This window comes from Myotis daubentonii, chromosome 20 (genome assembly GCF_963259705.1).
Source record: "Myotis daubentonii chromosome 20, mMyoDau2.1, whole genome shotgun sequence".
NCBI classification, from domain to species: domain Eukaryota; kingdom Metazoa; phylum Chordata; class Mammalia; order Chiroptera; family Vespertilionidae; genus Myotis; species Myotis daubentonii.
The window spans coordinates 11,517,610-11,534,806 of NC_081859.1; the positions used below are offsets into that span (position 1 = coordinate 11,517,610).

Below are 17,197 nucleotides of genomic sequence, written 5' to 3' on the forward strand. Positions count from 1 at the left end.
CGGCTAACGCTGCAGATGTGGGGCCTCTGTGTGTTTGATTTTCTTTCTTTCTAATCAAGTGACATGTTCTCACTTGGTTAAGTTTCAACCACAATACATCACTGTAGTCTTTTTTTTTTTTCAAGATCCACGTCACAGCCCGGCGAGAAAGGAGGAACTTGCAGTGTCTGTGGTAACGCGGCCTGATAAACAGACTGGCTGAGCAGCACGAGCCCGCCCGCCTGCGCTATATAAAGCGGCGGGGCTGCGGGCGAGCAGACAGTCGCCCCATGAGGACCATGCGAGGAGCAGCCATGCCCGCGCCCAGGTTGCACAAAATGCCCGGAATGCTCTTCTCCGCTCCTCCGAAGGAGCTGCAAGGCACAGATCATTCGCTGCTGGATGACAAGACGCAGAAAAGGAGGCCCAAGACCTTGTAAGTTCCCTTCGCTGTCTCGCGTGGGGACTTTGGGCTGAGATTCTCTTGAGTGGCAGAAGGAGTGAGCCCTCCGTTTAGCCGGAGCAGAGCAATTACCTGTTGGGTGTTCTTAGTATAGTCTGTCGGATTAAACAGTGAATCATGACTGGGCATCCAATTGGGGGGGGGATTTTTCTGGATTTCAATTGGCTCAATCTTAATCTAACAACATGATCGCCTTAGTCACGGGAGGAGTTTATTTCAGGCTGTTCTCTTTTTATCAATGAAAAGCATCCTACTCACTTTGGTGTCTTTTGCAGCGGAATGGACGTGAAGGCATACCTGAGATCCATGATCCCACAACTGGAATCTGGGATGAAACCGTCCAGGTCCAAGGACATGTAAGTACAGGAACCCACTGAACTAACCTTGTACAAGTGGTCTCTGCATTCGCCCCGTATTCCAGCAAGAGATTAACACTGTGCTTAATGGACTTCCCTTATTTTAAGTAACAAACCTAAGGAGACGAGCATATTAATCCCAACAGCAATGAAACGCCAACATGTGTGTGCATATAGTTGCTATCTATCATAGTGTTGGAAGATGTGTACTTGGATTTTTTTCATATTCTATTGGCAGATATTTTTATATAGTGATTCCATAGGAAACTTCATCTCGAGAGTAATTCTAAGGGGAATTTTGTTTCCTTACACGTCTTAGTATAATGCATCAGGACTAGGGTCTTAGTCTGTGACATTATGAAAAGGCAGCAGCCGCTCTGACTATGAAAAGCATTTACTGACGTGTGCCAACCTTGTCCCTGCAGGCTCTCTGCTCATGAAGTGCTGCAGTGGTCTCAATCTCTGGAGAAACTTCTTGCCAACCGAGGTAAGGAGAGAGGAGCTACCGACCGTGTGTGGGTTCAGCCCAACAGGCTAACAGGCTAAAGGGCGTCATTCAGATACAGGGTTGTGGACAGGAGGGCGTGTGGAGAGCTGTATTCCAGCTTCTGTGTGGTCACAGGTAGTTTCCGCACCTTGTGCCTCGTTGCCCTGTAAGGATCGCTTAGCCCTCGGTGCTGCCACTGACCAATCTGGCAAGCCAGTCACAGGTTTCCAAAGATGGATCGGTATTGGAGCAAAATTGTAAATGGTGCTGGGGTTCTGAGGTTTAACACTTTTAAAAGAAACCAAACCTCTCAGCATGTGGACGGCGGTCCTGAAAGCTACCTAAAGCATGTATTTTTATCAGTAGCAGTCCCTCACTCAATTAGTATTTCATCATTCGCACACTCGCGAATTCACTCCTTTAGCCCATTTGCCTGTGGCAAGCGTTTCAGAGGTGCCAAGGATTCAAAATCAAAGACACATGATATATCATATGACACACGGGCACAATAAAGAACGATTTTTAAACAGTGTTGTGAGGCATTTCTGATGAGAGAATATGAAGAAGGAAATTAGTTCGCCTTATTCTTACCATGGCCACTGCAATTCCACTGGGATTAGGACGCAGGAGAGAGAGGTCCATGGGAAGTGTGTCTGTCAAGTGTGAGCTCATCCTCTTCTCCCCACCAACACCTTAAGGAGATCTGCCACTAACACAGCCCAACCAGGTTCATCCACCTTGTGACCTGACTTAGCTTAAGATTCAGCCAAACCAATGCACGATATAGAAATGGCCCATTTGAAAGTCGCAGTCACACTTGCAAATACAATCAGTGCATCACACTCTGGGAACGCACAGGCCTCACATTTTCTGACTACTAATGTGAATCAGACGGGGAAATTAGACTCGTTAGTTATAAACATGATGTTAATACCCTTTGTCAATGTTTGCTTCCCTACGATACTCTACGTAAGAAAAGAGGTTGCTTTGTAGCCTCTAGCAGAGCAGAATTTTCATTTAATTAGCAGATGGGAGCAAAGTACACAGTTTCACAGCCACTGCTCAGCAGCCTGTGGCTGTGGACAAGTGTGTCCGGCCCCAGATAAGCTGTAAATGAAGGCATCAGGCCTTTCCATCTCTACAAACCATGACCCAGCTATTTTAGCAACCGCCATAAAATAGTATTTTCTAGCAAATTTCTTCTTCAAGCTATTCCTTTATTGGCTCAATGAATATGAGTATCTCAACCCCCCCCCCCTCTCTCTTTTTAGCTGGTCAAGACATTTTCGGAAGTTTCCTAAAGTCTGAGTTCAGTGAGGAGAACATTGAGTTCTGGTTGGCTTGCGAGGACTACAAAAGAACGGAGTCTGATCTCCTGCATGGCAAGGCAGAGAAAATATACAAATCCTTCGTGCATTCAGACGCTGCTAAACAAGTGAGTATCACGTTAATGACCACCCGTTCATGTGCGAAGGAGGAACTTGGGCGCAGAAATATCCTTCAGCACACATAGCGAGATGAGGTCCTTTTGGAGTGCCGTGATTTCACAGCTATCTACTTAGGTGTGTTCATATAGTTCAGTGCCATGATCATCTAACTTTCTGCATCTGTGAAAAGATTGGATAAAAGATTCATTTTGCAACACTAGCTAATGTGATGGGGTCCTGGGTTACCGGCCAGAGTTGCATGCCAGGAAGTTCTTAATAAGCTAGCTTATCTTGGATGAAGATAAAACACAGGTTAGTGTAATACAGACATACATACGATGCAGCGGCCAACATACTTCCCGTTAGCGGTGCCCACCTTCCAGTTAAGTATGTTTGGTTCGAGCCAAAAAATAGCTGCATAAAGAGCCCTCTCCTCCTATAAATTTTGAATGTCCATGTCCCTTTTTTGAGGGACATTTAAATTGTTCATGCCTGCCTTTTCTGCATCACCCAACTATACAATGAGCTAACTTGGAGCAAAGGCTTTTTTGTGATATTTCTTTTTAATTCTGCCACACCTAGGATGGGTCTGGGCTAGAATAGGCATTCAGGAGATACTTGAACCGATTTAAATGAGGGCTTAAAGCACCTCTACCTTGAGGTGCTTCCCAAAAAAACCCACACAGTAATGTCATAAAATATGCAATAAATTGGAAGTGCATGTTCACTAATGAGAACTTCCCTTTGTAGATCAATATTGACTTTCACACTCGAGAATCTACAGCCAAGAAGATCAAAGCTCCGACCCCCGCGTGTTTCGACGAAGCCCAGAAAATCATATACACCCTTATGGAGAAGGACTCGTACCCCAGGTTCCTCAAGTCGAATATATACTTAAATCTTCTCAATGACCTCCAAGCCAACAGTCTCAAGTGACCATTTCCCGGCTGGAGGGAATTATAGATGGTATCAAGTACCCAGAAGGAATGTTCCCGGATGGCTCCCTGGGTGAGCAACTTGGCCTTTGGGGGTGACTGGACAGGCCCGGGGAGAGGCGAAAGCACTCACAATGGATTAACGTGGACGCTGTCCAGACGCGGGGTTGAAGAAGGCCCGGGTGGAAAATGAGAGCCAATGGAAGGAAGGAGGCACTTTGGTACTGTCGTGACATGGAGTGACTTACGGACTAGAAAACCCCTCAGAACTGACCGGGCTGGGTCATCCCAGCTACACAGAAACTGTGAACAAAGGTTGGAAACTGATTAAGACATGCTATCAGCTTCAAGGTCAACGGACTTCTATGCTGCATATTATTCTCTAGAGACTGTCTTGAGCTGCTGAAATCTCTTTCATTCGGATGACTATATTTTGAGATCACCACTGACACAAAGTGGTGTTGGTGTTGTCTTGTTGTTCGATTGCTTTGGGCTTGAAAGGGATGAAGAAAAGGATGATGTATTTAATTTAAGCTATTGTTCTTAAAACTGGGAAGTCAGGATATATTTGTTAATTAAATTATCAGTGTCCATAATAAACGTGTTTTGTATTAAAATACATACAAGTGGTTCCTTTTTTAATTTTCCTGGATATTTTTTTTTTAACTGGCATTTATTCCTCAGTTTTAACAAAAATTCAAGCAAGGGTTTTCTGCTTTCCATCATTTCTTCAACATCTAAAATTATCGTCCAGTTCATTTGGGGTTGTCTACAATGAGACAGCCCAAATGGTTCCTGAAAATATATACAATCACAATTAGGAATTTGATACATTTCATGGGGGCTGTTCACCTTTGTTTAACCTAAAATGTTTGCTTAGTATGCATCCAGGAAAAGTAAGATTTTATGGGTATATTAAACTATTAAGGGCACAAGCTGTTAACATATTTTTATATGCGCATGGCTATTTTAAAGTTGCAATTAAACATTAGTTCTTTAAAAAAATTTTAAATGGAACTATCATATAATTAATCCTATATTTTATGTATTGTATATATGTATTAGACAGAATTTATTGGTTTTGTCTTTGTTATGAGAATGCATAAAAATCAAACAAATATAATATGCTTTCATGTAGCCAATCTTCAAACTGATGAGCAACTAAAAAAGTCCTTTAAAAAGGAACAAAAAAGTTTTTTCAAGAAGTAACAACTGCCTGGGATAGAAGGTGGGGGCAAGCTGGAGGAGGTCAATGGGGGGAGGAAAAGGGACATATGTAACTTGCAACAATAAAGATTTTTTTTAAAAAATTCAAGCAAGGGTCTTCTTTAAAAAAAGAAAAAAGAAGTAACAACTGCTATTTTATGGTGGTTGAAGGTTTATAAAACCCAGATGCATTTTCTTATTTAATGCTCATAGCAATCCTGTGAAAGCCAAGACTCAGGAAGATCAAATCACTACTTCCCAAATTTAGCTAACCTTCAGAATTACCTAGAATGTTAGCAAAACAAAGCACCCCTTTCAGGCCCCCCCCCCCCCCCCCCAGGCTGACTGAGTCAGAATCTCCAAGGGATCCAGGCTAATCCATGCTCCTGCCACAAGGCGACACTGCCCCCTACTGACCAGAAGGCATTTCCTAAGTCACTCACAAGTCTGCAGAAGGCCTAAGTGTCACCTAAGTAGAACAGTAAGACCACTCTGGAGAGATCGCCTACAGAGAGCAGAAAAAAAAATCAAGAAGATGCAGAATCCATCATAGCCTGGAGAACTAGGATGGAATCATCAGCCACCCACACACCACACGGAAACACCAGGGATGTCCTCAGTACAGGCACGTCCGGTCACCGGGCACGCAGGGAAGGTATGGGGCAATGTGCAGATCCGATTTTAAAAGGATTATTCTTGAGTTTCCATGGGGCAGCATCCCAATTAGCTCTGCTTTAAGCTTTATCCTACGGCTTAGCAGGTCATATAATAACAGGGGCTTAGGAAGGGAGTCCAGTCACCCCCACTTCTCCTCTGCTTCCTCTTCTTCCTCCTCTCCTTCTCCTTCTCCTCTCCCTCCTCCTCCTCCTCCTCCTCCTCCTCCTCCTCCTCCTCCTCCTCCTCCTTCTTCATCATCATCATCATCACCAGGTGCTTCTCTCCCCCATTCATTCCATCACCAAGCCCTCCTTCTACAATTATTGGGTGCAGTTGGCATATCACTTGCTTTTTTTTTCTGTTACCCCTGCCCTAATAGAAAATTTCATTGCTTGGCAACTCATGTTCCTTCTTTTCCCCTCTCTCCAGCCTCTTCTCCATCCACCCTCTGGACAGCCACAAGCATCACCTTCTCAAACACAGATCTGGACATGTCATTCTCATGACATACAAATCTCTCCTGGACCTCAAAACACTCCCAGCGCGACCTTCAGGGTATAGCTCCCGTTACTCCCCTCTGGGTATCCTTCCCACCGTGACGTCACACTGGATTAACTGCCTTTTCTTGAAGCCCTTGGTCTTCACTTTGGTTAATCTCTACCTAAAGTTCCTTTTCCTACCTCCTTCCAGGCTCCAAAGCCCAATGATTCAAGCCCCGGGAAGAATCACGCCTCCATAAAGGCCTTTGAACACCTCACCCGACTATGGAGTTATTTTCAGTGTCGGCTGGAGGTGTTCTGAGTCCATATAAACACAAGAGACTCAGGTCCTATTTCTAGTACTCCTGTCACATGACTTCATCCAGGCCCTGCGGGCTGTGGAGCGTGAGGAGTCCAGGCCACACACTGGCCATAAAATGAATGTTCTGGTCTTTGTCTTGACAAGAAGCCATGCTAAGGAGCCATCCACTTTCTGGACAGATTGGTCAAAACAAACATTTCAGACACCTCTTCATTTTCAAAAAGGAAAATATTATCATAGCTGCGTGAATTCAAGATATCACACAAGAACACTTGGGAAGATAAGTTTCCCTTCCTTGGCATTGTTGGTTATGGTGTGGCTGTTTTGTAAGAGATGTGTTTAGCTCCAGGGACATCTGCTGGCTAAAGAAACCTGATCCAACTGCTCGATCTGAGATTCTCAGTTCACGGGTTGGGTTCTGTTGTCATACTAAAAGCAGGGGCAACTGGTCATATGGATGATTTGAAACTCATTTGTTGCTGGGTTGGGGGAGTGTGAGGGGAGGGGAGGTGGAGGAAGGTAAAGGGGGGATAAATGGTAATGGAAGGAGACTTGACTTGCGGTGGTGAACCGTGTACAGATGATGTGCTGTGGAATTGTGCACCCTAAACCTGTATATTTTGTTAACTAATACAGTCAATGAAAAGGAAAAATAGCCCTAGCTGGTTTAGCTCAGTGGATAGAGTGTCAGCCTGCGAACTGCAAGGGTCCCAGGTTCGATTCCAGTCAAAGGCTTGACCCCAGTAGGACGCATGCAGGAGGCAGCCAATCAATGATTCTTGCTCATCATTGACATTTCTATCTCTTTCTCCCTCTCCCTTCCTCTCTGAAATCAATAAAAATATGTTTTTTAAGGAAAAAATAAATTTAAAAATTTAATTTAAAAGTAAAATATTAGTTAAAAAATAAAAACAAACTCATTTTCCTCAGACTTATTTTACATTATTTCTAATAGACATATTATAGAAGGTAGAAATTAGGGTAGTGATCCCCCCACCCATGATGTTGAATAAAAAGCACACATTAACCCGTATGGCTCACACAGAATAAAGTTTCTTTCGCGTGAAAACACAGGCTATATTATATCAGTAGGAATCCATAATGATTTGCTATTGAAAATAAAAATTCTGAAATATGTGAAGGAAGAAATAAACAGTGATTGAAAGTATCACAAATATAAATAATTGTTATTTGATGTAGGAGCTCAAAACACCCATGAAAACATATCTATAAACAGAAAACAGCCATCAACCACAGAAACAGTGCCAACCTTTCTGTTGAGACCAGCATTGTAAAGGCTAAAAATGTATCATCCTAATGGCAAAATCGTGTGCCTTACTCTGAGACTGACCTAAATGAAACTTTCCTACAAGTAAGCCAGTGGCAAAATATAGAATCTTCTAGGGAGGGTTCTGGGCACCTTCCAAAAACAGGAGGCAAAACGGAAGTCTAGCCTGGCTAGTGCAGCTCAGTGGTTGAGCGTTGACCTATGAACCAGGAGGTCAGGGCACATGCCCTGTAGGGAGCGGGCAGGAGGCAGCCCATCAATGATTCTCTCTCATCATGGACGTTTCTCTCTCTCTCTCCCTCTCCCTTTCTCTATGAAAGCAATAAAAATATAATTTTTAAAAACAAAACCTTAAGCCTAGGATTTAGGCCATGGGTGACAGGCGAAGCAGCTGTGAAACAGCAGCCGCCTTGGGATACAAGGACACCTGGCAGCAGTGCTGACTGGGATGAAATCAGGGGTGGGAAAGGAATTCCACCTCTTTCTGTAAAAGGTGGGGCCCTTCATCAAGGTGGTGGGTCATTCGATTGTGGAGGGAAAGTATGGCTTTAGAGCAATGTCAGTCGCCCAACAACATGTGGGTTAAATTCAAAGCAATGCCAATGACGTCACGAGTTACTAGATCGCTGGCTTGATTGCGAGCTCTGCAACTCACAAATACATGTCCATTCTGGCACGGTTGGGCTCAGAAAAAGCTGGAATAGGTCTATCCTCCTAATTGACTGACCGCACTGTGCCCACACCCATCTCTTCTTACTAGAGCTGATGGTAGAGTCCAAAAGTAATGATTTCCTTCCTCATTCCAGGAGGCTGTGATGGAGACTGGCTGGACGCTCCCCGACTTTGGGTCCTCTCGGCAAACAGTAAGTCCACCAGGCCCTCTTAAAGTGAGCAGCAAAAAAGACCCTTCCAGAAATGTTTCTATGCAGTCAATATATACTGGGGGGTTACTTCTCCACAGCTCCTTTACTTGAATTCGGTATTTAACCTTGAATGGAAGTTTGATATTTGACCTTGATTTAAGGGAGCCACAAAACTACGTTCTGTTTGGTGAGGAGAAGGGGTGGGCGCCGTTCTAGGGCTGACGATAGGCACCGTGATGGCAAAGGACCCCAGCAAAGCGGCGTGAAGGGATTATTTCCACGCTCAGAACAGTCATGCAACCCCAACTGGCATGTGTGCGAGTGGAAAATAAAAACGGCTGAGATCCGGGGTTGATTTGTTACAGTAACGAGGGAGTTTTATCCTGATGAATGTGAAGATACTGATTTGTGTACTTAAGTTTCCCTTTTAAAAAAAAAAAATCCTTATTTCATCCCTAAAGACATAGATAGAGCCGCCTTGGAAAAAACCAGAGTAGCTTCTACGTCACAACACAGCGTTACTTAGTTCCCACATTTGGCCAAGGTTATCTCTCTGACCTTGTGATGTTCTGGGAGATAGAGCTGCCTGGAAAAAGAGGATGTAAGCTATGGATGAGAACAATATGTGAAAAGCTTATTTCAGATGTAACTGAGAACTGGAAGTGCCAAGAACAACACAGAAAAGGGAGGTGAGGGCGAAGAAGCAGGAAAAGAATAGTGGATGGAAAATTCTGCATCTGATATAAACACGAAGGGAACACGAGGAGGCCGTACAACTTGTGTTTTCCACCCACTCGCTTTGACTCAGTTTAGGGCGACGGACCTTACTGATAGAAATACGTTGAGGTTTACACTGGCCGATCACCCAGTCACTTTCAGGATGACAAACAGATGTGGTGAGGCTCTGAGAAGCAGGTCAGGGGCCAAGGTGGGAGGTGGGAATTGAGCGTGCACCAGGAAAACCAGCAGGGCTGAACTCACGGGGCCAAAGATCTCCTTATGACAGAATTCGTCCTCAAAGAAGAGTTGTATGATCCACACACTGGCCTGAAAACAGCAGGACGGAGCTGGGGGGGAAACAGGCTACTTCATGTCCAGCAGGTGCCCAACACTCTCACTGCCCTTAGATGCAGGTTCGAAACCTGAGCAAGAGGAAGGAGCAGTAGAAGAGTAATAAACACTAAAAGCACAGATTCCCTGAACATTCTGTGAATCTCCGCGGAAACACAGGAACAATGTGTTTATTGCTCAAGGTGGCAAAAGCCCTCTCCCACATGGACTAACAGCACTGATAACACATGAGGCACTGAACTGCCACCAGACCACTCTACACCCAGAAAGAACAGGATGCCAGCTTGGCAGTGTGGCTCAGTGGTTGAGCGTCAACCTATGAACCAGGAGGTCATGGTGTGATTCCTGGTCAGGGCACATGCCCGGGTTGTGGGCTCAATCCCCAGTAGAAGGCATGAAGGAGGCAGCCAATCAATGATCTCTCTCATCGTTGTGTTTCTATCTCTGTCCCACTCTCCCTTCCTCTCTGAAATCAATAAAAATATGTTTTTAAAGAAAATTGGGAATAGGAAGGTCCAGGGAACCTGCATATGATTGACCTGCCGGGCACTCAACAGTGTGACGGTCGCCGAAACCGGTTTGGCTCAGTGGATAGAGCGTCGGCCTGCGGACTGAAAGGTCCCAGGTTCGATTCCGGTCAAGGGCATGTACCTGGGTTGCGGGCACATCCCCAGTAGGAGATGTGCAGGAGGCGGCTGATCGATGTTTCTCTCTCATCGATGTTTCTAACTCTCTATCTCTCTCCCTTCCTCTCTGTAAAAAATCAGTAAAATATATATTAAAAAAAAAAAAAAAAAGAGTGTGACGGTCTTTGTATCCAGCAGAGATTGTCCACCACCCGAAGGAGACAGGATGACTGTGCCAGGTGACCTCAGGTAGCCTCTGCCATCAGCCAGCCCATCGTGGGGTCATGAACAGAACAGCCATGATGGTGGCAGAGACAGATGGACATGCATGGGCCCAACAGAACGGACATCCACTCAGGAAGGCTGATCCAGCCACTGCCCTTGCTGAAGTCCACCCGTCACGACAAAGACAGCAATGCGGAGCAGATGGGATGGTACCCTGTCTCCTGGTCGCTATCTGTTAAAGGAATCGTTCCCGCTTCCCAGACTAGAATAACAACGTGGCTCTTTGCTGAGTCACTCTGTGGGCATTCCCACTATTATGAAACTGCTGTTCACTTAGTGATAATCAACTGTAAAAATAAAGAACCAGGATTCTATTTTCAAAAGACCAGATTCTAAGATTAGGTTTTAGACAAAGGCCCCTGCGGTGGCAGGTGAATCATTTCGTGGAGACGGCTTATTTGACTTCCCAGGAGAAGGGAGAAGAGTGGGGGAAAGTAGCAAAGAGAAGGAACAGTGGGAGGATTGCTTATTTTGGAGTTGAGCTAAGAAGAAATAGAACTGATGCTGATCTGAGGGGTTCAGGGGTAACCTTCATTCTCTTTGCCATCCAAAAAAATCACCATTCCTTCAAAATCCAGCTCAGATCCTTTCTTCCCAATAGAGTCCTCTTGGGCCATTAAAATTGCAAGGAGTCTGAGCCTGTGTTGAGGTGATAACGAATAAAACCTCCACATGAAATACAGAAAAGACATAGGAAGCGGTAGAAACCATGACATTTAAGCTCTCCACCTCCCCTTCTTCCCCAGAATTCAGAGAAAGGTGGTTTTTGGATTGCACACGCAAGGAAATTCAAGTTTTGGGGACATTTTTTACCTAGAACTTGAGAAGGAAAGAAATCCCCAAGACAAGTGATGTGCATGTAATTTCGGAAATGAACTCTCTACTGTGAACTAAAATAAAAGTATTAACAGATGGATTCAGAACACCACATAGATTGATGCATGGAAATTTGACTAAACTAGACTCGGAAATAGTCAACTTGAGCTACTGGACCAGCTTCATCCCACATTGAAAGGCAATTAGAAAACGTGTCTGCGAAAAATGCTTAGAAAAGTACCGTTAGTGAAGCGTGCAGCTCCGCGACTTGGGCTGCGCGTGGTAAGTGAGCCGTCAGCGGCAGGGAGATTTGATCTACTTCACACTTCAGAGCCTAGTTCCGTAAGCACAGTAACCACTTTTGCTAAGTGATACTTCCTCATCCTTCTCAAAGCTTACCTCCATCAGCCCCAGGGCTTTCCTTCTTCCAGGATGTGCTCGAACCATTCCTTTCTCCCAGGAAAACCCCCCAACATGGGATGGTGACACTATAAAGGGAAATTTCCAGGGGAAAAAATAACTATGATATAGGTAGAAAGATTTAAATATAAGTGCATATATGTAACATAAATATAAACAACAGGTATACACAGACACATGAAAATCATAGACTATTCGACCTGGAAGAATGGGAGACCATCTAGGACAGGGGTGGGGAACGGCCGGCCCCGGGGCCATGTAAGGCCCCCGGAATCATTTGGTCTGGCCCCGCCAAGGCGTTAGGGGTGAGTTCATTAAATGTGTGACCAAACAGAGCAGGCTCATGTTTAAGCTGATTATTTTGTATGGCCCGTGAATGATGTTATAAATATCCAAGTGACCCTTGGCAGAAAGACGGTTCCCCACCCTTGATCTAGACCAGGTCGCCAACCTTTTGGACCTCACGGACCACCCACTAATCTAGACCCATCATCGGCAAACCATGGCTCTTTGGCCCCTTGAATGTGGCTCTTTTCACAAAATACCACGCGCGGGCGCACACATACAGTGCAATTGAAACTTCGTGGCCCATGCACAGAAGTCGGTATTTTGTGGAAGAGCCGAATTCAAGGGGTCAAAGACCCGCATGTGGCTCTCGAGCCATGGTTTGCCAAGCCGCAGTTTGCTGACCACTGATCTAGACCATCTTAAAAGGTTAGAAAAGCAAAATGACTTCTCCAAGGGCACTTATGTGTGAGGGAGTGAGGACAAGCCATCAATTCTGAGACATGATCTCTCTATTCCTTATAACTTATCTCCATACTGAGGATTATTGCTCTTCAAAGGGTTCTATACGATTCCCAAAACAAATTCTTAATACTTAGACTATGTCTGTGAAAACGGAAAGATAACTTTTCTCTCTAACATAACTCATAGCATAACATATGACTCTGGACATTGCATGGGAGGCCCTGGGGAACTGTAGCTGGTGCCGGTCTGTTTGCCATTTCTACGAGCAGGCACTACCCTTTTCATTTCATCCTCACCCACAACCCTTGAAGATCCATGCTTCTACATTCTACGTTATCCAGGTGGGTTAACCAGGGCTCATAAAGGTGGGATCATTTGTCCAAGGTGACACTGCTACCAAGTGAGGAGGCAACTCCAGAGGCCACAGAGCTCTAGGAGTTTCTAGACCCTTCAAACCGCTAAGGCCTGCCCTTTTATCTGACTTTTCAGTGCCCAGGCTTCCCTGCTCAATCCATGGTAAACTCAGATGAGTTCTTTCTTTTTTAAAATATTTGTATTGATTTCAGAGAGGAATGGAGAGGGAGGGAGGGAGAGAGAGAAACATCAATGATGAGAGAGAATCATTGATCAGCTGCCTCCTGCACGCCCCACATTGGAGACTTAAGCCTGTAACCCAGGCATATGACCTGACAGGGAATCAAACCATGACCTCCTGGTCCAACACTCAACCTCTGAGCCGTGCTGGCTGGGCTAGAATGAGTTATTTATTTTTATTTATTTATTTATTTATTTATTTATTTATTTATTTATTTAATTTATTTTTACATATGGAACGCTTCACGAATTTGCATGTCATCCTTGCGCAGGAGCCATGCTAACCTTCTCTGTATCGTTCCACTTTTAGCGTATGTGCTGCAGTGAGTACTAGAACGAGTTCTTGATTCTCCAGCAGGCTGACGGAAGGTTAAAGTCACCTCACTCTGAATGAGCCAGCCCAAGGTGCTGTGCTGACGTAGCTGAGGTTGGTATGCGTCACCCTGGCCTTTCGATCCTGTAGCTGATAACACAGGAGTGCAACTCCTTGGTTGGGGGGATTGGGGGGAGCGCAGGAGGGGGAGAGCAAGACCACCCCAACAGTGTGCTATGGTCCTGAACAGAATAAATATTCCCCTGACAGCTTCTCAAGTCACGAAGGAAATGTCATTACCCAAGTGTCTTCCAAAGGCCACTGCCTTTAGCGATGCTCACGGCTAATCTTGGTATGCTAAATTCAAACAGAAAATGAGTCAAGAGGGTGACAAAGTGGTCGTTTTCTTCATCAAAATTATAGCAAAGTACGTTGATGTATCTTTTCTACAAAGGAACTGGTTTCATTGACTTTTTTTTTTATTGAGGTAACGCTGGTTTACAACACTATAGAAGTTTTAGGTGTGCCACAGTATAATTCAACATCGGTATATATATACCATAAGGCATTATGTACAGGGTAACATACAATACCATGAATATAGTATATGTAATACCATATCCTGGAAAGCTTCACAGGATACAGGGCATCAGGGCAGCTATGGGACATGGGCTCACAAACTATCACCCAAAGATGACAACGTTAATCTTTTCATTAAATGACGCAACACATAGTCTGGCTCTTTTCCTTTTTCCTGTGGTTATTCCAAATGAGGCATCTTTTTCCTCAAGTTTATTTTAAACCCAAGGGTGGTGATGGGCTTTTGAAGGGCATTAACCACCGTCTTTCTGTCTCCGACACGTTACTTTTGACTTCCACCCACTCAACACTTTTTATAACTAAGACCACTTAGTCACGGAACAAAAGGAAGTAGCCAAGACTGGTGGTTGCTCAATTATTTCATGTGTTAAAAAGCTTTTAAGTGACTTCAATAGATACACAAATTCGCAACTGAAAATGCTAAGCCTGCCCGTAAGTTCTTGGAGTTGGAGGGCACATGAAGAGGTTCTCGCATCCCATCTCTCACCTAAAGAGAAGATTCTCTCCGTGAGATCCTGCGCAGAAGTAGCAGCTCCTAGAACTGACCTGGGAACGAGGCACTTCCCACCGGAGGACCTGACTGGTCCCAGAACCTGCTCCCTGGGCATCACGGACCCCGGAATGTGCCTGTTTGTCAACACCCCCTAAAACGTGTCACCGAGACCAAGAGTAGAGGATACAATGACATGTGTCTCCCTGGACCCCACTTTCCCTCTGTCACCACAGCCCGTGTTTGTATGTCTTTCTCATTTAATCGTGTAACATTTTTGGACTATCTCACATTAAGGCCCTACTCATTTTCATGTGAATTTATTTGAAAGAAGCGCTCCCTATTGTTGGAGCCCAAACACAAGATTTAAATTTACTCCTGCCAACTTTCAGTTCGCATACCGTGTTATTAAGAACATGGTGTATTCTTCATTCTTTCATGTCGCGCTTGAGATGCCCCTACCCGCTCCCCAACTGTCCGCCATGTTTGTATCCAATGCACCCTGGGAAGGTCTAAAACTGAAGGAGTGATCGTGCTGACAATATAAAACCAGAACTTTATTTGACACTACCTGTGAGTTTAGAGAAAAGGGTCCCTATCTATGCCCAGTGTGGGTGCGCACAGCCCTAGGTGTTAAGCCCACAGGTAATGACACATGCATGACCATCACTGCCCTTCCTCTCAGAATGCCCTGATCCTTCTAAAGGAACGCGTAAGTGAGGGATACAGAAGCATGGTCGGATTGTCAGAAAGTTGAAGCATTTTACAGATTATAAACAACTAGAGATTTTTTTTCAAATAAAAGTTAACCATTTTTTCCATAAATCTGCATTTCTTGTTAATACCCACTGCTATTCCACATTTCCCTACCAGAATTCCAGATTAGAACGGAAACTTATTCAGTGTTTCCTAAACTCATTGCTTTTACCCAATCTATTACTAAACCTTGGCATATCATTGTTCAAAGTGTCAGTAAGATTACTCTTTTTTTCATATTCTATTCTCAATTAATTTAATTTATTTAGCAAATAGCTCTTACCTTGGTTGGGCAATATATTTGGTGTTAGGGTATAAGTGATTTATGTTTCTATCTCATTACAGAAAGTAATATAAATGAGTTATATAGTTATAAAAGAAAAAAAGGAAGGGAGGAAGGGAAGAAGGAAGGAAATAGAAAATGAAAAATATTAAAAATAGGAGTAAGTGGGAGAAAGATAAGACTAAGCCCATGAAATGGAATCAGGAATACGGTTTAAAACCTATTCCATGAAGATTGGTAAATTTTTCTATGGCTGAATCAGTGTTAACTGGAATTTTTTTTAACAACTAAAGCAAAATGGAAAAATCTAATAAATTTCACAATCAAATGTTCCTAATATAAACACAGAATTGCTCAAAAGAGAAGAATCCCACTCTTAATTTGCTGGTGATATGCTGAATGGTCTTGCTGCCTACTTCCTCTCTGACATGACTACCTTTCATCTCTTCCGATCACGAGTACCTTATCTCACACGTTAACAAAAATGTTCTAATTTTTCACTAGTATATCATCTCTGAACTTTATAGTAGATATAATCTGTACTACATAAAATAATGTCTTTGCCTTCTCTATTCCTCCAAGTGTATAACACAACTGTTGCTAATAACATTTCATCTATTGCCGGGGTCCAACCCCAGCGGGTCCAGGGGTTCCCAAAGGTGTAGACGGAGTCGGCGAAGAAGGAATGACACGGAGACAGCGTTCAGTTGATCAGCAGCCTAGCCAGGATCTCCAGCCAGGATCTCCAGCCAAGTTCTGGTCTCGATCTCCAGAGAGGTTCTGCTTAGGCTCTCCAGAGAGGTTCTGTCCAGGTACTCCAGTCAGGTTCAGTCACCAGGTTCTAGTCAGGTTCTCTTGCCAATTTCTGTAGTCAGGTTCAGTCCAGGATCCCTTGCCATGTTCTCCCGCTAGGCTCTGTCTCTAGGCTCCGAGGCCAGTCCCTGTCCAGGATCCTCCGGCATGCTCTCTCCAGCGAAGTTCTTCTGTCTCTAGAGAACGTTCTGTGTAGGTTCTGTGCCTAGGCTCTGTCTCTCTTGGTCCTGTCTTCCAAGCCCTGTCTGTCTCTTGCTGTCTTGTTCTGAGTTCTGTGTGTTTCTGTCTTGTTACAACTGTATTTATACCAGTTGATTCAATCCTATCAATCTCTATTACAAAGGTTAGGGCGTTTCTTATCTCCATTCCAGGGAGAAAAGATTATGTAGTTTAAGCATGATTGTTCGTAGTTAAAGGGATTAATTACTCACCTGGCACTTAGTTGAGGGGTTTTATTCCCTCCCTAACTTCAGGGGAAAATCCCTACCTGGGGAAACAACCTTTCTCGGAGAGGTGACCTTGGTTAAAACACATAGTGCCAAGAAGGTGAGCAAACATATTAAGAACAGTATGCCATATATGCCAGGTCCTTTGAAACAGCAAGGATGGACCGGCTCCCGGCAAATTCCCCCTTTTTTATTTTTTAAATGCAGGCATTAAAAAGAAAAACCTGAAATGCTCTCTTATATCCATTTTAAGAATAGGATTGGCGCTTTCCGCTATTACCTGAGTCCTGATCTATCATCCCAGGGAGAGCTTGCCAATCCTGCACTTTCCCAGGGTAGAAAGGTTGCAGTGGGGTTAAGGATAAGGCTCCTTGGGCCTACCTTCTCCCATGCCATTACATTTACCTTTCCTTCCTCAGAAAAGCATGGACATACTTCTTGTATAAAACGTTCTGTCTGACTGGGAGTAACC

The 17,197-nt window shown here is 44.3% G+C and overlaps 1 protein-coding gene and 1 non-coding gene across 2 annotated transcripts; one reads left to right on the plus strand and one right to left on the minus strand.

Moving 5' to 3' along the window:
• Positions 1-201: 201 nt before the first annotated feature.
• RGS1 (regulator of G protein signaling 1) lies at positions 202-4,936 on the plus strand. The gene is made up of 5 exons (XM_059677305.1): positions 202-415; positions 718-798; positions 1,224-1,285; positions 2,557-2,720; positions 3,463-4,936. The coding sequence occupies exons 1-5, from the start codon at positions 270-272 to the stop codon at positions 3,646-3,648; spliced, it is 639 nt and encodes a 212-aa protein (XP_059533288.1). The 5' UTR covers positions 202-269; the 3' UTR covers positions 3,649-4,936.
• An 8,315-nt stretch (positions 4,937-13,251) lies between these two features.
• On the minus strand, positions 13,252-13,355 carry LOC132222706 (U6 spliceosomal RNA). The gene has a single exon (XR_009450278.1). It is a non-coding gene; the product is annotated as a U6 spliceosomal RNA (small nuclear RNA).
• Positions 13,356-17,197: the final 3,842 nt, after the last annotated feature.

Coding starts and splice junctions, on each gene's coding strand:
- RGS1 (XM_059677305.1), top strand. CDS start 270: ATGAGGACCATGCGAGGAGCAGCCATGCCCGCGCCCAGGTTGCACAAA. Junction 416..717: donor AAAAGGAGGCCCAAGACCTT/GTAAGTTCCCTT, acceptor TGTCTTTTGCAG/CGGAATGGACGTGAAGGCAT. Junction 1,286..2,556: donor GAAACTTCTTGCCAACCGAG/GTAAGGAGAGAG, acceptor CTCTCTTTTTAG/CTGGTCAAGACATTTTCGGA.